Source organism: Nicrophorus vespilloides, unplaced genomic scaffold, assembly GCF_001412225.1.
Source record: "Nicrophorus vespilloides isolate i.1.1-1 unplaced genomic scaffold, Nicve_v1.0, whole genome shotgun sequence".
NCBI lineage: Eukaryota > Metazoa > Arthropoda > Insecta > Coleoptera > Silphidae > Nicrophorus > Nicrophorus vespilloides.
In genome coordinates, this window is record NW_017095789.1 from 265,361 (window position 1) to 289,245 (window position 23,885).

The 23,885-nt window shown below is 28.4% G+C and overlaps 1 protein-coding gene across 2 annotated transcripts in view; it reads right to left on the minus strand.

The window, feature by feature from the left end:
• The window catches only part of LOC108564288 (zinc finger protein ush), a 103,600-nt gene extending 86,100 nt beyond the window's left edge, over positions 1–17,500 (minus strand). For both annotated transcript variants that reach the window (XM_017923317.1, XM_017923287.1), the window contains exon 1: positions 17,043–17,500. In XM_017923317.1, coding sequence (XP_017778806.1) covers positions 17,043–17,082 — 40 coding nt within the window. In that variant the 5' untranslated portion in view covers positions 17,083–17,500. The remainder of the gene's footprint in view (positions 1–17,042) is intronic.
• Positions 17,501–23,885: the final 6,385 nt, after the last annotated feature.

Below are 23,885 nucleotides of genomic sequence, written 5' to 3' on the forward strand. Positions count from 1 at the left end.
CGGCGGAGGAGTGCATGCAACGAAATCGAACAAATAACAAACAAAAATAAAGATATTAGAGTCGTGAAATCATCTATGAAGAATTATTGAGCAATCGATCAATGTACATTGCGACACCAGAGTTACCCATGCATATGCTAATGACAGAGCCTGCCAACTTATTATATCTTAATCCACGATCTACGGGGAAGAAAAAGAAGAAAAGAGCCACCTTCTTTTTCGTACGACTCATATTTTTTTTTTTTTTCAAAATGAACGTGTATGTGTTTATATATATATATATTGTTCAACTTTCTATAATCTAAGATCACAAATTGTGTCGCTGTATTTGGTCATAAGTCGTGGGCATTAATTTATAAGCCTGTATAAAAGGCCATGTAACGTTATCACGGCGTATCCTGTATCTAAATTAAGTTATCAGATTCCGTCTGAAATAATTCATCCGGCGTACGCAATTAATCTTAGTTCTATGACTCGGAAAAATATAATACCCGCTCGCTCGTACACCTCTCCGTACGATAATTACGCAATTAAATGGATGCTTTAATTAATTTTAATAAATACGCTGGACGCACTTCAATTAATTTAAACAGTTTGTCTATTGGGAAGACATCAAAACAAGTTTTTGCTAAATCTGTATTCTACGATTTTGTAAAATGCCGAAACCTAAAAGGCAATAAGTAAAACTAGGTAATTTTGTATACTGTTCAAACTTTTTATATCATGTGAAATACAGTTTCTTTAAAGTGAATTATATAGGTAAATTGATGAAAAAAAAACATTCTGTATTTTCAAAATTCGTGGCTCGTAGTTTAAGAAAATATTATCATATTTTGGTAAAGATGGTCTTATAAAACATGTAAATAATATATAATATAGGTTGTCTCAATAAGAGCGCCCGATTTAAATTTGGCGCTATTTTTTTAATAATTTGGACAGGTTTAAAAAAATAACATACTTAATGGAAACTGATACTATTATATAATAACTTTTTTGAATAAATAATGTCTATAATTCGACTATATTTTTGGGACACCCTATATAATAATATTCCATGAATTATACAGATTACATAAGCAATGTGAATAATAGCGGCATTGTACAATTTGCCGACAATATATGAATTAAATATTATATAAATTACTTATTTCTGTCTCATTTATTAACTTGGTGCGATAATTACTCAATTAAATTGATGATTTAATTAATATTAATAAATACTGGACGTTCTTCAATTCAATTAATCAATTGTGAAGCCGCTTGTCAAAATAAGCGTTCGTTAAAATTGCACCAGTATAAACAAAAGAAACATACTTTAATCAGTTCTTTTTTTCCTTGATTAATGTATGCATGAAATCTTGTGTTTTGCTTCTTTCCGTTTCATTCTTTTTACCTGGTAATTGTTTATTTACAATGCAAACCGGAATAAACACATTTTGTGTGAACATATTTATAACGTAGATGGAAATCGCGCTTTAATGTGCGCAACTTGTGTTTGTTGTGTATGTGTGAGTATGCCGTTTCGTCCTTGAATTTGCATTTAACTCCAAGATTTTATTATATCAGAGATTAATTCCCCAGGCTTATTTTAAAACTTGCCATTTATAGTGCACTTTGAATAATTTATAAGTTTTATTTTAACGCGATTTCATTCATTGCTCTCATTCTTTGCTGGAAATTTACATTTTGTAATTTTCACCCTTTTGAAAATAATACCGTATAAAGCGAGTTATAAATTGACCCAAAATATATCAAGTGTTTCAGTAAATATGACATTTCCTATAGATTTGACATATTTTTGACAAAATATTTTTTTCATTGTACAAGAAAATTTAATTCAATAGATATAATAAGTAATAATTGAAATACTTAGAAAAAGAAGCAAATAAGTGTATATACAATATGATGGTGCATACAGACTTTGTTTGACACAAAGCACAAATATTAGTTAAGTGTACCAGCTGTCATGTCTACTGTCAACTTAATTTCACTTTTATTGGGCTTATTTATAAACAACAATAAATAACGTGCACCTCGCATAACGAGCATTTCGCTTAACGAGCAAAATTAATTGTAAAAAAAATGACTTGATTAACGAGCGACGTTTCGCATAACGAGTGACGATGAGAAGAGAAGTCCTGGATTGCGCGCCTTCTACATCATTTTCAAAACTTTTCTACACATATTATGTGTATTTTTGAATATGTTTCACTATAGGAGTATTTCACTATACGATTAAAAATCCAGAAATTTTGGAAAGGAATAAACTCGTTAAGCGAGGTTCCACTATACTAGAAAATTTTTCAAAGGTTTCTGTATATGAAACAGTAGAAGAAAACAGTGAAAATAGTAGAGAAAAATACAAAGAACACCTTATGAAATTCAATAAATGGAATTTCACAAATTTGAATAACTTGAAGTAATGAACTAATAGTTTCATCACTTATAATATTTATGCGTAAATATTTATCTTTAAGTAGTTAACACATTGAATGGGAATGCTACAACTTCCATTAATATCCCACGAGAATATCACTTGCGCCATAACCTCGGGAACAACCATAGAGTATCTTATTACTAATAAAAAAACGATTGATCAATAACTAATTAAGTATGCAATTAAAATGCGATTATTTTAAATTATTCATATACAATATACAAAGAAAATATTTCTCATATGTTAGATTGATGATAAATTAAAGAAATGTAAATATATTTACAATAAATAATAATATTTACAATAGTTAGAAAAAATGATATTTATTACTATGGTTACACGAATATCCCGTACTATTTAAAACCGAACTAATCGAGGACAAACATTTATTTACAATTTTCGATTTTTTTTTTTAATTCGAAACCGGACTCTGATTCAAGCCGTACTATGTGAGATTAATCTAAAGTTTTCTTTTTTTTCTGATAGAGAAACTATTGAATTTACTTAATTAATTAATCAAAATATTTGAAATTAAAAACAAGTTAAATCAATTAAAATTGTATAAAATTACTAATTACGTAATATTAATAACCATCCCTATTATATCCTATTACCAGACTTATTATGCTAAATAAAATATATTGCTTATATATTATTACAGCAGTAAATTAATTCAAGGAGTTGAAAGGAATGATGAATAGCAACTTTCCATAAATTCCGCTTTTGAAAACGGATGCTTGAATTAAGTGATTTTAATTACTAATAAGTAAGTGTATAATGAATAAATAATTTTGATAACTTAATACATAAATAAAATTAAAATAGTAGCCAATATTAAGTAATTTATTGAAATTACTGTAAAATCTCGAATATAATTTGTGATCAGTTTAGCAGAAACGGGAATGCAAATTGTACACGCGTATAAAAAAAACATATAGCTGTGACAGTGATTAAAAGTGATAGACATTATCTTTTGGAATTGGAATCTTGTTTTAAAAAAATGTATGTTACTAATATTTGACATTTTCATTTCTTTTTATTATTATTTTTGTGTGTTTTGAAAGCTGTTTGTACAAGTGTATACATTACATTCAAGTTTTTATTGTATGGTGCTAAATCATTAGGAAGTGATTTACATGAGAATGATTAGTAGGTTTGCATTCAAAGGATGTCACCTAACTAGTGGTTCTTCCGTGCAATTATCGCATGAATCTCTAGTCGCAAAGCACCGTTCGTGCATGCAAAAAAGGCACGCTGCCTTTCAAAAGTTAAATAAAGTTCAAGTTAATTGGTTCCGAAGTAAATTACGGAAATCGCATCGATAGATGCGACAAAAGTTAGTGATGAACTAGCGTATTCCAACAGTAATATGTTATTATCATTATTAATGTTATCAGAATGGACGATCTAATTAGGCTTTAATTAGATTTAATGGGCACGTTTTTGACATGCAACGCGGCCTCGCAACGACTAATAAAGTGACAAAAAAAGGTGTACATTATGAACACTTCCATTAATTAATCAGATATATCCGTGTTTCCGCGTCGCAATCGGCGGATCGTTTTCGTCCATTCGTAAGGTCAAATTCATTTATAACAACTTGCATTTATCGATGTTGAACTTTTCGATTTGAAAACACGCTGAACTTGGGTCTCTCCTCTGGAGATAACCGCTGCGGCCGTTCGATTAGAGGTGTAGTCTATACAAGTAAATGTCACTTATTGAATGCCTTCGCGAGTTCCTTACGACCGTTTACAACATTACTACACGCATTCTATCTGTCTCTCTGATTGGGTACAGCCTATCACCGAAACAAAAAGAAAGAGGAGTGTAGATGCGGGGAAATAAACAACCGCAAACAACTAGAGGTGGAAAAAAACGAAATGAAACAGGACGAAAAGAAGAAACTGAAGCTTTGCATGGTCGTAAATTGGTTCGCGGTGAATTGTTTGAAATTACTTACAAATCTTTTAGCCGCATTATCTGATGTGCCGTGAGTAAATTGTGCTATGTAGATTTTATGTGCCCACGGAGCTTCTCAGAATAAGGATACAATTTTAATTTTAATTCATTAATTAAACATCGTCCATACCTTTATTATACACATACAAACACGCATTTTTTAACTTAATTAATCAATTAGAGAATTACTTACCAAGCGGATAATAATAAATTATTTTTGGAATGTTCTAGTTTAATTTTCTTTAATTAAGCTTCAAAGAAAACAAACGAAAGTAATTATATTTAATTACTTTAAATAACTATTAATAAATATTTTAATTTACAAACATAAGCAACAGTATTTTATGCTGATAATTAGACTGAATTTATATTGATAAAACTATATTCATCATCATTAAATAGAATAACAAGAAAATAATACATTTTATTATGAAAAAAAAAGGACCGTTTTTCCCAGAATTAATTACCTATTCGACGAAAATGATTAACATCTACATTTCTTTAAACGACCGTAATACTGGGATCATTAGGACCTTTAATTTTAAAATATTTTAAACATAAATACATACATATCAATTTTGAAGCATAGTGTGGAAACTGCATTAGTATAGAAAATGTCAGAAATTATGTATGTAAATAGTTTAGTTTTTTTTTTGTGAAGAGTATAAATAAAATATTTTGTAACGTTTTCCAACTATAATAAATATCAAAGAAATGCCATTGTTGAAAAACACGATTTAACTTTCAAGTTAACATTCCAAAAGCGTTGCCTTTGAGATGATATCAATTGGAAGCTATTTAATGCATCCCAATGGAACGGGTGAATTGAAATTTGGAGGTGGATGCGATGATGTATAAAAAAAAGAAGAAGAAGCGAAGCCAGTGGTAATCTTCTTGGACGTGTATGGGTATGTATGCAGGAGATACACGCATACGACGTGCATCAGAACATGCATACGTACACATCGAATGCACGGCACGCACTCGATGGTAACGAGTTTGTGGTACCAACAACAGGGTCTTCGGTGCCTTGGATGGCTTGTAGTAGTAAGTAGGTATGGACTTGGGTGCCTTCGGCGTATCTCCGTGTCTGGTATAATGCCTGCCCTCTCCCAACCTCTTTCCCCCTTTTCCCTTCCCTGCCCTTCGTGCACAGCGCTGCTGAGGCAGGTTGCCTGAGGCAACGTGTCGGTTTGTCGCCGAGGCAACTTGTTGCCTGTCACCCCTTCCCACGTTCCGCCTGTCCAAACAACACGCGCTCGGTTACAGCTATTCAATAACTTTTACAAGTTCTATTTAAATGCCTGCGCGCATGAATGGAGCTTTTCGTCCAACTATTTTTATGTCTGTTTGTCACGTTCTTGCGCATCTCTTTTTCTCCCTTTTCGACCAAACCTTATTTCTCCTCATTAAACAATCATTTCAACCGGTCGCATTGCTGCGCGTTTTGTATTTAACAGAAACAACCCATTACAAACGCTCCTTCCTAATTGATAATCGTTGTTACAGCTTAATAATGTCAAGCTTACTCGATTACTTAGGCTCTCCCATAATAAGTAAGCTTACATATTAATTAAACATTCCTTTTTTTTCTTAAATAACATCCCAATTAGGTATAAGATATAATCTTTATTAATATTAAAGTTATCTTAATAAGTTATACATTTATTTTACTAATTGATCATTCGACCGTTCAAGAAATATACTTTTTGGTAGTAGAAATATAAATTTATACCAATGCAATAACATATTTACATAAAGATTAATGCATTATATGAATTATTTATCTAACTTAATAAACATAACACATTTTTCATATATTTTCTGCAAAATATTGAAAATATTGATTGAATATAATAACGCTAAATATAGTTTTTTTTATATAATTTGTATATGACACGTATCTTACTTATAACACACACAAAATGATTAAAACATGCGTAATATATCCAAATCTTCGGTTTATACATTTCCATTTCAATAATATGCAGAATGCAGAACATAATAACAAGAATTTTTTTTTGTCATACTTTTTTTTATTATGCTTAAGGTCTTATTTCCATGCTCTTTTGATATTTATCATCTCTTTCAATACTTATTTAATATAATTCGTGTCATGAAATGCAATATATGAAGATATATTATGTAACATCCATTAGGTATAAGCTATTTGATTGGATTGAATATAATCAAGAGATAGTACCTTTTTTTTTCAATCAGGAAAGGTCAGAGTGTAAAAAGGAGACAATATGCAAATCTTAATACACAGATAATACAAGATAATTCTCAAAATAATTAATGATAATGCTATAAATGAATACACACATTATTTTGCGCGAGACATGGACCTCTCCAAGGTGCACAATCTCTAAGTTCGATCGTCGATGTTGAAACAATAATGGAAATAAGAAAAATGAACGAAAGATTTTATTGTTATTATTATTTTTCACTGCCAAATGCCAGAATTATCCCACGACTTGGTAATAGCAGCTGGTTTATATCTCACATCCGCTTCTAGTGGGTTCGCCCATCGTTACCTCCGAATTCATTTTGGAACCATAAAACAGAAACCAATTACCTATATTTATTTATTGTTTATTTATTTATCTATACCATTTATTTTCTTATAATTAAACTTATCTTTAAAGAAGTTGATTATATATATATATTGATTGAGAATAAGTTTTGCAGTTATGAAAACATTGATCTAAATTATATTACTTAGATAAAATATATTTTTTATAACTAATAGAGTATGCAAAGTGGAGCTAGTATAATATTATTACCGGTAATATAAGTTTATTACTGTTGAAACTGAAAACACGCTATTGCAACTAGGTAGGTTATATTACCTAGTGATCACATTAATTTCTCAATAGGTTATATTTTTTTGAAAATATCAATATTTTCAGCGCTGAAACTCAATAACGTCTTATAATTTTGATTCGATCGATTGGAAACTTGTTTCTTGCAATCCAAGTATTCCGAAGAGAAATAATTATACGAAATCTTTATTATCATTACCGGAGGTACTTCTCCTGTGCGGAGAGGAATGTGAGTAAGATCAGGATAAGGCTTAAATGTCTTTATCAAATTTCAGGTCTCCCATTTAATTAAGTGAATAAAACGTATTTAGTTATTTAAAATCGTTTTAAACGAGTGGAATAATTAAAACGTTGCATGCTTAACGATCACATGATTATAAATATAATAACGTCTAAAGATAGTTGCGATAAAAAGTTGTGTTATCAGTGTGTATGCGTGGACGGTTCGAGGGCAAGAAATCAAGAATCATACATATACATTCTCACATATTTATATATGTATATATATATAAAATACATACATATATTAATTATCACGAATGGTAATCGTTCACATGATGTGACAGTGATCGGATCGGCCGTTGAACCGGCGATTAATTAATATGGTCTTTTTATAGTTTGTTATACAGAATAGGATTGATTTTCAGTCCTGATAAAAACCCATCTCTGAGGAGAGAATACGAGTAGGAGATGTGGACACACACAAAAAAAAAGGAGAGGAACACGTACATAATCCTACCCTATCGGAATATCACTTCTCCAACATGTGACAACCTTACAGCGATAAAATAAATTGGTGATTAAGAATTCTATATAATCCATGTTTCGAGTTTCCATCTACGACCATTTTTTTTTAATGATTTATTTTCAAGTTCCATCACCAAAATCCATCACCATCATTAATATATTACAAATTATAACAATCATATATTTCTTTTTAATAATCTGTTCAATCATTTCCAATTTAATTAAATTATTTTTTAAGTTTTTATGTATGTTAATATAAAAATTGTATTGAAAACTATGTAGAAAACATAAAAACAAATATATTTCCTTTAATGATTTCTACAGACAGAAATAAGTCATAAACTTAAAAAAATAGTATAGAATTAGAAATGGAATCATTCCTTTGTATATTCAATTAACCTATGTTCATAATAAATAGAAAAATATAATATGCAGCATGTTATAAATTGTTAAATTTAGACTAATAAACTATTATATAATTATTTCGAAACCAACTTTCTTAAGAATATATATTTTTTTACAAATATTAACAAAAAGCTTCCAATCAATAAAATTTCATAATTTCTTTTCTTGTTAAAAAATGCTATTATAAATTTGATATATAATTTTTTGTCAAATTCTTATTTGAATTCCCATGGTTTGGTTACTTCCTCCTATGGAAAATTATCTAACAAACTGCAGACATCTAACGATTCAATGAATGCATTATATCAGTTGCGCATTGAAAGATGTGTTGAACAATCAATTCAAGATTACGTGCAGAAGGTCTTTGAACTTAACCATATCTAATATTAATACATTTCATTATAACGATATTCATAGAAAAAATACACTGTAATTATTTTCATAATCATTAATTAAACATTTTATTTAAATAGCATTAAACAAAAAAAAAAGACGATGCAGTAAATTTATTACTTCCGACTTAAACATAGATCATAATTTTTTTAATGATTAGATGCAACTAGTTGATATTCATTAGCTAATAAACGTTAAATAATTGGATTATAGAGATAAAATTTGTTGTTATAAAAAAAAACATAATTTCTTGATTTATTGAATGCATTAACTTAAAGATAAATATCTTCAAATCCTAAATATTTAAAATTAACCTATTGAAGAATGAATTGGAGTTCTGAGAAAGTTGTAATATCCACTTTATATTTTTATTATATAAATTATTCATTTCTAAAGCGCTATAAACCAAATATATTCAATGTTTACACACGAATTAATTTAATTAACTTAGGTAATTAACAGACAAAAATAGCACGTGAAAAACTTAACCGACAGTGTCGGTCCCACAACACTGCACAACATGTGTATACAGGTTGTTCCTTCTTTACGAATTTTCGCATTACTTTCTTAACTAAGATTGATTAATATTTTAAATGCAAACATTTTAATAAATATTTTCCAATCTATAATGGATATTCTTAAAAACAACTGAAAACTTCTTATAGAAAAAAAAAGTCATGACAAAGTTAATATTTAGATCAATATTATGAAATTATTGCTAATATAGAATGAACGGTTTTTTTATTGATTAATTGTTGGTTTTCTTTAACATTCCAATTTCAATGATTTTCATATATGTTATTACATTATATATGCGAAATGATGATAGTACAGCAATACCTCGTATAGTGCGGGTAATCGGTTCCGCCAATATCTATTTGAAATCGGACTAATCGAGGACTTTTATATTTTATTTTGTTAATTAATATTTGAAATTTTCAAACCGGACTATAGTGAGTCTGGGCTGATCGAAGCCGCACTACGTGAGGTAATACAGTAAATCTAAAAAATAATTTATTTATATAAAAAAAAACAATATTGTGTTTTAGAAATTCAATGAATACGAATTTTACAAATAGTGTTACAAATTCGAAAACTGCATATATAAATAATAATATGATAATACAATTATTAAAAAAGTAAATAAATTGTGAAGTACACCCTTTTATTTTTGAGTGTATTCCAAACAGTAGTTATTATATTAGTGTTTGTAGTGGTATCAGGAGCAAACATCGATTTCAAAATATTTACATTATGAATGTAACAATGCGACAAAGTCGATTTAATCGATTTATATATATATATATCTATATAATACATATACATATATTTATATATGTATGTATATAAACAAGCCATATAAGCTGCAGTCTATTTATCAGCAAAGTGACATTTACATTCTACATTTTACTTGCATTATGTTATTGTAATTGTTTGTGTAACGCGTTCGGCTCTGTTATCTGAACGGAAAGCAGATATATCGATGATATTAAAATGTATTTACTAACTATAACCGCAGATTCAATATATGTATCCATGCCATTCTGCATCGACGTTCCGAACTTTTGCCGCGTTATTGCTTCCAAATATATTTTCGTTCTATTATAAATTATTTATATATTGACTATCAAAAATCAGAATAATCAATATCATATTTTTTACTCTGTCTATTTTTCCAAATTACTCTAAATCTCCAATTATTAATACAAATTAGAATTAATTGTAAACATTAAAAAAAATAATTATATAACAAATCCAATTTACTGTATCTAATATTCTTCATAAACTTTTAATGATTAACCATAATGATTAACTGATCATTAAATTATTTAATTTTGAATTACAAAAGATGAATATTTATTCTGTTGCAAATATATTTATTAAAATTGTTATTTAACATATTTTGAGAAATTTGGACAATGAGACAGTTTTTTTCTAATTTAATTATAAAGTATAAAAGGCAAACACCCAAAATATTGATATTATACTACGATTGTGAAATGAATTACGAATAAATTTGAATTTAGCCTCGAAGCCGTAAATATAACAACCTGATATATTAACGAATTAAGTACTTCAAACCTTAAGATTTACAAATTACGGTTTAAGTTTACACTTCCTAAGTTCCATTAATTCTCTATGTAAAATGCAAAAAGGTAAATTTTATGTTCCAAAAACTACGGAATTTGTTAAAATAATGTATATTTCATCTCATAACTAAACATTAACTTATGTTTAAATTATTATATATTTAAATGGAATATATTAAAAATAAATAAATTCAACGTTTAACGTTATGAGTAAACAATGGGGGGATCTGTAAATTAGAATACACGTCAAATGCGTAATGTGACATGGGGAAAATAGTAGTTTGCAGAAGTTTTGGGACAATTCAAATTATATAGTAGCTAATAACAATTTACCCCATCCTGTTTATAGCAAGTATAATAAAACAGACTGCAAACCGGAAGGAACACGTGTACCACTTGAAACTAACTCAACTTGTACATTATCCTTTATGTGGATGAGTGTGAGAGCGTATGAGTACGTATATATGTATGTGAAGTAGACAAGTGTTAAAGACCCACCTGTTATCTTGTCGCAATTTGTGAGGTTAAAGTGTTAAACGGTGTTCGAATCTATTAAATAGTTTCACGTGTGTACACTACACACTCGTACACATGCATACACATGGTGTACCATTGTGTTTCCACGCGCACCTGGACACAAAGGATACTCGATGGAGCGTAGGCCCATCAGATACATGCAACTAACTAACCAGAAACAGGAATTTATTTATACCTATATTTGTCGAGGCGAACTCCGCCGTGATAATTACCGGAGACTAGAATTTTCAAATTAATTAACCGGCCACAACAAAACCACAATTCGCAACACCTACACCTACACACACACTCACAACGGCTCGGGCCGTTTGGATTATATAATGGTAAAGGCGAGCGGTCGGATAAATTCGCGGTAGCTTAATCATACGTTTTACATTTATTACTTCTTCGTACACTTCGGCCAGGCTGCGAACTCGAAAATAGGTTTATCTACTTTACAATAAATTTACACTTCTTGCTCACATGCATCATGATTACCATTTTAATAATGCCTCCTAATGGAAAACATCATTTCAACTACGATAAGGCAATAAATAATACCTCAACCATATTTAATATCGGAATGCACTGTTTCTCTTATTAAACAATGAAAATTCATTTAATATCTTGAAAAAACACTTCCCTTTTATTTTTTTTGTTAGAAAAAAAAAATTTAATGCTTTTCAATTACACAAATTCTTAGTGACGATTACTTTATAAATCTCACTTCTATTTGATCATTTATAAATAATCATTTTACGTTCACCTTGTGAAACAAAAAATATTTATTTTCTTCATATAATCTTGAATTTAATCAGGGGTGGATTTATACATGATGGAAAGAAGTCTCCCTTTATAAGCTAAGTGTTAGATGAGGGTCCCAATCAAAGTTAGGTGAAAGCCCTAAACAGTGTTAATCGAGGGCCCAAATCACTATTAATGTTAGCTTTATTTTCTCCATATAATCTTGAATTTAATCAGGGGTGGATTTATACATAATGGAAAGAAGTCTCCCTTTATAATCTAAGTGTTAGATGAGGGTCCCAAGTAATGTTAGGTGAAAGCCCTAAACAGTGTTAATCGAGGGCCCAAATCACTATTAGTGTTAGCTAAGGACCCTCAAAGAGTGTTAACTTACTTTAACTCTCTAAAAACATATTTTCTATATTTTTTTATGCTCGATTTAGAATCAGGTTTCGAGATCACTTTTAATTTCTAATAAACTACATATTTGGTTGGCATTATTACGCCAATTAAGTAATTGCCGATAAAGTTTATGTTCAATAACTATTGATCATGATAGTTCATTGAACTCCTATCATGAATAACAGTATCCATCGTAAAATTATTAGAACAACAGCAGAGAACAAATTGCCTCAATCTTGAAATTGTAATCTAAAAATTCTAGGCTCTAATACATCCGCTAAACAAAGGAGAGGAAATCTTGTAAATACGAGAAGAGTGTGTGACAAATCCGCAAGAAAGAAGGCCACTTACAGCGACGCCACAACAAAATGCAAAAAGTAATGTAATTATTTTGAATTACCGTTTTCCCGGAATAAGATGCATTTTGTCGCCATAAAGCGTGCAAGTATAAAGTGAGCAACTAAGAGGAAACCCACCCGAAATGAAATGCACGAGAGCCGCTTTACACGTACAATAAATTGCCGAGCTTATTTAAAACTTTATAATTATTTTTATGTAAATTCCACCTGTCTTTTTCAGTACTACATACTTCATCTCTTTATTCCTCTCTTTTTCTCGCAGTAGAAAAAAATGAAAAAATTACAGGTTTTACAACAAAAAAAATGTACAAAACGCAGATTGTTATTTTAGTATCAATGAAAAATCACAATTTTTATTTTTTTTTAAATTAAATATTTCAGCATTAACTTTTTCTAGTATTTATTAATAAAGAATAATAGAGTTTAAAAAATAATAATAAAAACAACTAATTATATGAAGTTAAAAAGATTTCACTTTGATAACTCAGTTTTAACAATATTTTAATGCTTTATTCCTCTTTTCTAAAAAAATATATTAAACATGAATAAATGCAAGAATTTCGGCATATTCGCTAGAGCCAACAAAAAATCTAGAGCCTATGAGAACTTTTGGGGTACACGTAAAAAAATAAATTAGGGTTCAAGAATATATATTTTTGTGTTAAGTTGAATAAAAGATGCCAAAGAAGTGGGAAGTTTAGTGTCTAAGGCACAGGACAACCTTAATAAAATAATTAATAAAAGAATTAATATTCATACAACAAATTTTGTATTTACATAATAAAATACGTCAATAAACATTGATGCTATTATCTTTTCTGCATGTTATTCAATAGTATTAAATTGAAAATATCATGCAGCTATCGCATTAGATAAATGTAATCTTGAATGACTTACAGAAAAGTAAAGTTACTTCTTCAATAGAAACAAAAAGAAGCGTTACTTGCAATGGTCGTCTCATATTATCGTGACTATTTGCGTATTGTTATCCATCAATATTAAATGCTAAACCGTTATTTCTTCAGAATCATTCAACAACAGTGCATTTCAACGTTATTATATTATTGAGTTACGCAACGCAAAAGAATTATAGATTCATCGACTGAACACATATGCAGTTTATTTATGATCGTATTGAGAATCACGGAACTGCTTACGAAACAAACATATTTACTTAGACGAAAGTATGCAGATATGATCTTATTTTTTAAGTATTCGTGATTAGAAATACTTTATCTATTACATAAATTTATCGGCATTATCCAATGAATATACAGATAGAGAGAGAGAGAGAGGCGCAAGTTTATAGTGGTGGAAGATAAAGCGGATCGCATTGTATAAATATTGTGATTTTGAAGTTATTTAATCTATATTTACATTTTCGTTCGAACTTTGTTTCAAGTATTTAATGTATACGCATTATCTTTATCAAGATAATAAATTATGGGCATTAAAGTGGCCGGAGTATTTCCACTTTAGAATATAAGAAATTTCGAAGATAACAACTTGCACTGCATGTTATTCACTTCGTAATTAATAACAGAAACTGCGTCTGCCGTCGAATTATAATAACCTATCTTATTAAATTCCATCGGATGGATCGACCGCAATTATTTTGTTTTTGTATTGACGTTTAATGATCATGGTTTAACGTGACAGTTTGTATGAAGGTACGAGGCATAAATGTGTTTGTATTCGAACTAGTGCGAACTCATTAATCTTTTGGGAAAATGGTGTCAAAAGCGGTGACATTATTGTATCGAACTTATCAGTTCCTGTCAATCTTTTGGCTTAATATATATGTAGAAAGAGAGAGAGAGAAAAACGAACGTATAAAAATGCATCCCCGTTAACCTTTCGAGCACAGGTAGTTAAAATCTGATATGGCCGATGTTATGGTTCCCTTCCTACTCCATCATTAAATCTAAATAAAATATATTTAACTCTGAATTGATTCAGAATACATGTAAATTGTTAATGAAACGGTCGGAATAAAATTAATGACACATAACGCATTCCATTGTGCAAATTGCAAGGTCAAACGAATACAGTTTCTGTGTGTGTGTGTGAGTGTGTTTTTTTTATTATATTTCGTATCACAACAAAGTGCATTCTCAATTATAATAATTATAAGAATTATCTGATTCGTTCGGCATTTTTCACACATTTTCAAATAGATATTGTACTTTTATGTAGTTAATGCTCAATTATTTGCACATTAAGCCAATGTATCAACATATTTTAGGAGGATTTATTTTTCAATTCTTAATATTTATTTCATTCTTAATTGGCTTAAATTAAAGATAATCATTTGTATATTGAAAAATGTTATGATTTACAGTGACCAGAATCAATCTAAAAATTATATAATTAGTTAAAAAGTTTTAAACATTTTATAATAATCAATGCAAAACATTATGTACTTACTTTATTCGTAAAATAGAATTTTTTAATAAAATATGATTCTATTGGTAAATTGGCTATAAGTTGCGCGATTTTTTAAATAAATAAATATTAAAATAATTAATAATTAAAGTTTATAGTAATCATAAAAACCGCAATACTTCCAACTTATCCCAACTATTAATTTATTATATTTAATATTTGTGATCAAAGTTTCAATTACAAATAACCAAATTTTGTTTATTATTATGTACAAAGAAATATACTCGAAATATACATCTACTTCAACGATCGCCAACCTTTCGAACCATTAAAGTCCAAATTTTTGATGCCACGGACCACTGATTTTTTCTCCCATAAAAGTAACATTCTAACGTTATTGAAAGAAACTGGAATTAAATAATTATAAGGTGAAAATTGCGAAAAAAAATTAAGTAGAAAAATGTTGGCTGTTTTTTTTTTCAGTCAAAAAGTATATATAAAAATTCACTTAATAAGATTTATATATATTTATTGTAAATATAATAATAGTAGTTTTTTTCATTCATTTCTATTCAATATAAGTATAAAATAACTGTATAAATTAGCTTAAATTAAATAATACAATAAGTATCTTCGCTTTCTTCATACAATACTGCATATATCTATATAAATATAACTTATAAGTGTAAGTATACGAATAATAACTATATGAATTGTAACTAAAGTAAATATGTTTAACTTATAAATATCTTGAAATATTATACAATCAACAAAATGAGTAACATTGTCTACTTTATTTAATATAAGTTGAATAACTATATGAATGTAAGATAAATGTCAATTTAATTGATAGATTTTTCATTTGAAATATTGGAACAATAACGAGATAGAATTGTGTTGATGATTTAGGACAACGTGCAAAAAGAAGAACACCGTGTGTACATACAATGATGCGGTTATTGAATACGGCTTTTCAACGATGCAATTAGAGGCGTAAATAACAGAGAGAAAAAAAGACAAAACAACGAAAAATAATCAAATTCCTGAAAAGCTATGAACTTTCACTTCATTGTCTGTCATGGAGTGTGCAAGGCCAAAGGGTATACAATAGATCCGAGATTACGTAGTATGCTGCATCCCGGCGCGCCAAACAAACCGATAACATCCGTCCGATTATAAACATTTCAGTTAAATAAAATAAAATAAAGTTACCATTTATATATATATATATGTTTGTATATGTATGTATTATATAGATATAGATACATGAGCTCTGTTACTTTCTGTGCATTTGTCCAGCACGGGATTGCGCGGGACGATTTCCTGGATGCAGGATTCATTTATCTGACGGCCCTGATATAACGCGTTTTATGAATGTATATCAACTTACTCAACCAATTAATATATGTATTTGCATGTATGTATATGTAAAATGGGACTACCAAATGCATAAATACAAAGTAAACAACATAAAAAAAAGCTAAATAACGATTGCTGATAAAGCTGGTGATAACATTGGACATTATATTGTTATCAAGCTGCGATAACAATAATATAATGTGCCTGCGTAGATATTCTATATCAGCTCGCGTATATATGTGGCTGAAAAATAACATTTAAATAAAACAATGCAACGTTGTTCTACAATAATTCGAAATCGAAACAATGTATATAATAACAATACTAATAAAGAATGAATACAAGCAATTGAACTTTTACCCTTTTCTTTGGGTATGGAAAGCGTAAGCGACAGAAAATTTGAAAAACATCCACCTACTTTTAAGCGGTTTTGGATTGCTCTGTTTCCGTCGTGACATTTTCTGCTCCAGAGTAAGTCCAGAACTTCTGTTTAATGTTTTCGCACGGCAGGGAACTTTCGCAATAAACGGTCTACCTATGGAAGAACAGGCACAGTCACATGGGCGAACATTGCGCAAAAAGAATATAAACACAAACAAAAACAAAAAATAATAATAATATTGATAATAAACGAGACACAGAGGAATTTGCGGAAACCACAAGCACAGACGGTGAGAGAAAGAAGGGAGTTGGTGCACAAGTTAAAGTGTTTTTTTGAAGTGGTGGTGGTTTACCGGCGTTATCGGAATTTCAAAGAATTATGTTTGTTTTTTTTTTTTGAATTTCCTTGCCACTGTTTTGACAAGGCGCACGTGTTTTTTGGTATTTGCTTGAAACCCGCGATGAGTAGCAGGTTACAGCTAGTGCGCGACTGGCAACAGTGAGTCACATTTGACGCTCGCAGGATAACCAAGTGTGGTGGAACAATCGCGCGCGCGCCTCCTCCAACTTCTGCTCCTTTATGGTCCAATAACTAATATCAATCAAACATTGCCACCATCCAATCACAATATACCATTTTCACAAATACACCTCTCAACTTATCACAACAATCACATCATACCTGTACATTATATTATTTTTCGCATGATCAAACAATGTAATTATAAAAAAAAAACATATTTATTTAGTTTATTGTAATATTTACGTAATTCATTATATACATCCAATAAAAATAAACAATTTGCAGAAATACAATCAAATTTATCAACAATCAAATAATACCTGTAATTTATTTAATTATTTGCATGATTACACCAACTAATTATGAAAAAAAAATATGTAGACTTATTTAATAGAAATAAATTATGTAATTAATTACATACATAAAATATAGAACTATTAATTATAAGCCAATTCAATAAAAATATACAATTTCGACAAATATAACTCACAAAAGCCTCCCTACGACTATACAACTAGAATGAAACAATTTAGATTAATTAATGGAAATTTGAACTTAAATCTTCGTAATAATCACATTTGTATTAAGAAAATTTATGTATATAATCTTTTGCTTAAATCAGAGAATAATTAACTAAAAAGAATTTGGATTGAAAACATTATATTAATTAATACAATAAAAAATACATTATGAATATACTAGTATTTCTTTAATACAATCAAATTAATAATAATCAATCAATTATCAATTAATAATAAATTACTGATTTTCTACCTCAATTCTGTGTTTTTTTTTTACTTGTTTCATAAATATACTAATGCATTCATATTAGACAAATAACTGAGAAAATAAGTTAATTTTACGTCACGAATGCATTATCTGCATTGTTTCCATATGTAACAATGGTGAAATGCAGATGATTTTGTACCTTATTAGCAGTTTACTTCTTCGGAAATCGATGTGATTTTTGTTTTGATTTTTTGTTCGAGAATAGAATTGTTCGAGAATTAAGAATTAGAGGAATCTAATTGTCATAATTGTTATACAATAGTGTTTGAATCATCCAGAGTTCAACGCATGTTTGAGTAGTATAGAATAATTTCTTTCTTCTACTTTACAAAAACATATGTTTATTTCGCACATACGATTGTATTCAATTATCACTCTCAAAAAATAAGTAAAAACATTCCATCAATCTAAACATATACAAAATCTTTAACAACTCTAAAGAACTATCGACTACATTTCTACCATTTTTTTATCATTTACGTGTAACAATAATTCACATCCAATAGTTATTACTGTTGTTTATCATTTCTTTGAAGAATTTTAGTTTATAAATAAATGAATAATCTTTTATAAGTAAACTAAAATTTCTTGAAAATGATATATTTATATATCTGTGATATCACCATTTTATTTGTGCGGTCCAAACTATCACTCTGATTTGTAGATACGCTATCAAAATTTCAAACTTCTCATTTCAATAAAATATAAATGGTGTCTACTCTGAATTTGTTCCAAGATTTATCACATAAAAGAAAGTAAATTAGATTTTCATTAACAATAATTATATTATATATTTTATTAAAATGTAATTTATTTAAAAACATCAACATAAAAAAAATTGTTTACTATTTAAAGTATTTTAAATATTCAAAGACATTGTTAAATAATTTATTACTTCTTAAAACATAATTAATATTGTTCTTATGAATCAAAAGCAATATCTATATATTTAGTAAAATTTGATATTTTTAATAATATCTACTTACATAAATTTATGTTTTAATTACCATCGTTATTTTTTGCACACTTATACACATTTCAAACGACGTCAATTACCTTAATCATACATGTTTTTCTTTATACATAGTTTAAGTAAACATCAATTTTTGTATAGCACACCTTATATTTATTGGAAGCTGAATATATTTCGAACCAATTTGAAATGCAAATAAAAATATATAATTAAACGAATTTTCAAAATAACTATGATGACATGATGCTGTTAATGTTAAAGAAATTATAGATATTTTGGTTTAAGTATTTATACATCACAATACAAATATATATAATTCACAAATATTAAGTAACAAAATACAAAGAAAAGACAAACGACTAATATTATAAATTATATCAGTTCTTGACTTATTGAAATGACCAACCAATTTCAATCTTTTATTTTCTTAACTTTAAAATTTGTGTACATCTTACTTTTCTCATTTATGTCTACTTGATCATTCATATGCGCTCGAGTCTATACGGAATATAAATTTAAAATGAAATTGTAACGTATTAAAACGTTAAAGCTTTCTAGCATTAGTGTACAGAGACATCTAGTATTGTATAACCGAAACAACGTTGCATAACGAAGTAACTGATAGATTGCAGCACTAGGAAATTTAAAGTAATCTACTAGAGAGCATCTAAATTTAACATTAGATGGCAATCAACGATGCAATTAATTATTATTTGTTCAAATACAAACAAACAAATCATTAACCTTTACAACATTTACAGTTAGAGATAAGACTTGAGAAATTACGTTAGTCAATAACATAAATCCGGTGGGAATGATAATAACAAATATAATAAATTTTATATTTAGTTAATAATAAAATAGTATTGAATGATGAACATCATTTACCAGTAACAATAAATATTACTTAATATATATTAGGGGGCGGAAATAACTGTTATTTATAACCGTTATTGTATATATTGTATTGACCCTTATTATTTTATTCATTACTAACTCATTAGTATTAATTACACTTAGGAAGATTCCACAACTAATCAATGTATAACGACTATTGTTAATCACCGTGTAAGGACTACTGTTGTACACAAATTAATGTTAAGTACAATCGTCCAAATATATTCTTCGGAAAAGTACTGTCTTCCCTTACCAAATATTGTACTCCCACTTTGAGATTTCCCTACTATTAAATAGGGTGTTTATGTAATACAAAGTTAGTTTTAGTCCTAATCTCAGAGGTTAGTCTGACCCTAGTAATAGTCCTAGTTACACTCATAAAAACCCTAGTAAAAAAACATGGAATCTAGGAAAAGAAGTTGTTAATAATCTTATAGTGAATAATAAAGTGTAAGGTAAAAAGTCCAACTTCACCTCTAGCATTCCTTAAAAACTCCACTAGGACTTCAAAGTGACATAACTACGAGATATTCCACAGTCTCCAGAGATATTTCAATCCCGGAACACGAGATAACAGTGAATTATTTTCATTATGATTATAAGTTTTATAATTTTTATTATTTGCTATTTTTTTCTGTACTTCAGCTTCATTATATTTTGTTTTTATATATTTAGATTTGAATTAGAAATGTTTTTATAATATTTTATATACTTATATTTCTTAATTATCTAATAAAGTATTGTTAAATATGGATTAAATATTGTTGTGAAGTAGATTTAACTAAATAAAATGCAATTAGATTTTAATAACTTTATTGTTTGAACATGGTTCTCACACCAAATCAACTAATACTAATTTCTAAAAGACTTACTCTTCTTTACAATTAATTATTATTAAGATTTAGTAAGAGTAGTAATTAGAAGCAGCCTGTATTATTTTGATTCCATAAAGGCTCCAAATATGAGAGCCAAACGCAGAAAAATCAACACTAACCAATCGTCATAACATCATTGATATGCAACAATTATGTTATTCACGCTTAGCCCTTTTATTGCATATTTGTTTATATAAAAAAATTGTATACATTGGGAGTCTTCGTGGAGTTCTCTTATACGTAGTAGAAATGCGTAGATATTTTGATGAAACTTGTTATTCTCAAATTCAGCTTACTTAAGCATTTTTTGAAAACACAAATACAGTAGACAAACAACAAAAATACAATTGTTTTAAAAATAGTCGATTGCCAATAAGAGTAGACGTGATGATCCGTGGCCAATATTGTTATTCAGCGACAATGATATGAATATTAAAATCAGGCCTTGGTCGTAAACAAGAATCGTAAATAGCTGAAGACGATATTTCGATGCGCATGAAGGCAAAGCTTTATTCCACACACCAAACACAAAAACAACAACCAGACACACACAAATATATTTTCGTAAAAGTGACCTAGGTCCATTTATATGTCACGGTCGAACTACTTCCTCAGTATGCCTTTAAATTCCACTGCTTAATTTGTGATTAATTTATTCACGTAAAATGTTTAAAACCACATGATTTACAATTCTGAACGGTTTTCTATTAATAAAATGAACGAGAAGAATTCGTCTTTGGAACGAACACTTTCTTTGCAGCGCTCTGATTTTATTGTTTTACATTATAGCCGCTCCTACATAATGCCTACTTAGATAGATACCTTTAACGCAATATTTATTTGTTTCTTAGATACTTGACCTACTCAATACCTAAGTGCCTGCATTTAATTATAAACACACTAGTAAACGTATTGTTACGTATGTGATAACTGCTGATTTTCTTTTATACACATATTTACTGTATATCTTTAAAATAAAAATATTTATTTTGCACATGCGAATTCAAATAAATAATAAATGGGAAAGTGCATTGACCTCGTACTTTCCAACTTATTTTCAATACAGGTACTTCCCGCATTTAAGAAGTAATTAATATCTTCTTTCCTCTTTGTTAATGACAATCTAATTCCTATTGTATCAATGTGTCTTCTGTTCCAACAAATATTAATAATATTAAGTACTTTACAGGATAAAACAATAATCAATAGTTAGATTTTTTGTGATTTAAAATTATAAAAGTTACACTTTGAATGTTTTCATAAACTCGATGTGAACATTTCTATGCGCTTTCGATATGTTGAAATGCTTCGTCAAGGCTTTTAAAAGTAGATGAAAGAACAGGATTTTCTTGTCCTTACATATCTTAAGATTTTTATTCAAAACTTATATTAGTATAGACATCAATTTTCAATCGCTTGAAAAGTATAATATTTTATGAATCTTCAAACTTTTAGTAGAATTGAAAATAAACTTATGACTAAGGAAACAAAAACATGGAATAATAAATAAAGTATATTTATTGATTATTAAATTAAAAACAAGCAAACTGTTAATTAAAGGCCTCAATACCATCAGTGTATCTACAACCAGCAAACTATATCTTATATAACACTACATAAGTTGTTGTTATTAAAATTCTTCAAACTTTAGAATAATTTGAAAAACAACGGCTTCACAAAAACTAAGAACAACTTGAAATTGTTTAAATATTTTATATTTTAGACTGAAATTTTGGAGAACAATGGAGCTTTTATATTATGTTTCTTAATTTTCCTAAGAAATCACATTATTTTTAACAAATAATGTCACTATATTTATACTATTTCGCATTAAGAATATGTACGCACATTAACGCACTTATACGTATGAAGAAGAAAAAAACAAACTGCAATGAATCGATTAGATATTATACTTACTACGTATAAAGATTGTTTTCAAAACAGAATTAAAATTTCAAAATAAACCGCAGCCATTTATTATTTAAATGAGAAACGTGTTGCACACTTGCAATAAATTACGACTATGACTAGAACATTCTGGTTCTTATACGTTTTTTATTTATACTCAGTTTAAATTGTGAAAAAATATATCATGTATAATATATTATTTCTAAAAGTATGTATAAAAATTTAAGACAAGTCATGAAAATTAATATTGTTTTCAATATTTCTATATTAATTTACTAAATACGATATTCTCTATAACTAAAATTATATAACTTATTAAAAAGAAGTAACAAAAGTTCTTTTTAGATAATTAAAATAAAACAAATATATTATTTTCTTAATATACAACAGTAATTGTGCTACACAACATTTGTAGTATCATCACATTTACTTCCGGGATATCACGAGACAGGAAACGATGCCGTCAAAATACTACTACGCACGAAGAACTTCCTACAGATCTTCACTTTTAAGGTCGTTCGTAAAAATAAATATGTTACGAAAAACAATTAAAAATCATTAACCCTATTAGATGCGTCTTTATTTTTATTTACATAATTTCCTTGAAATGTTATTGTCCCACATAATTTTATATTAATTTTTAATTATTTCTTTGATACATTGGATAATAATAGTTTTGACAAAACATTGTTAATATAAACTAAAGCATTATGAAACTGATTCACATTCGTAACGCATATTATTAGAAATGACAAAACAATTTGAAATATCTGTTCTAAATACTTATGTACATAGAAAATTCTAGATCAATGCGAGATTTTCTATAAAATTCAATATTGTCAATGTATTGATAGTATATGAATCTTTCGAAACACTATGTTTGTTATTGATTACACATGGAGTATGTTGACCTTC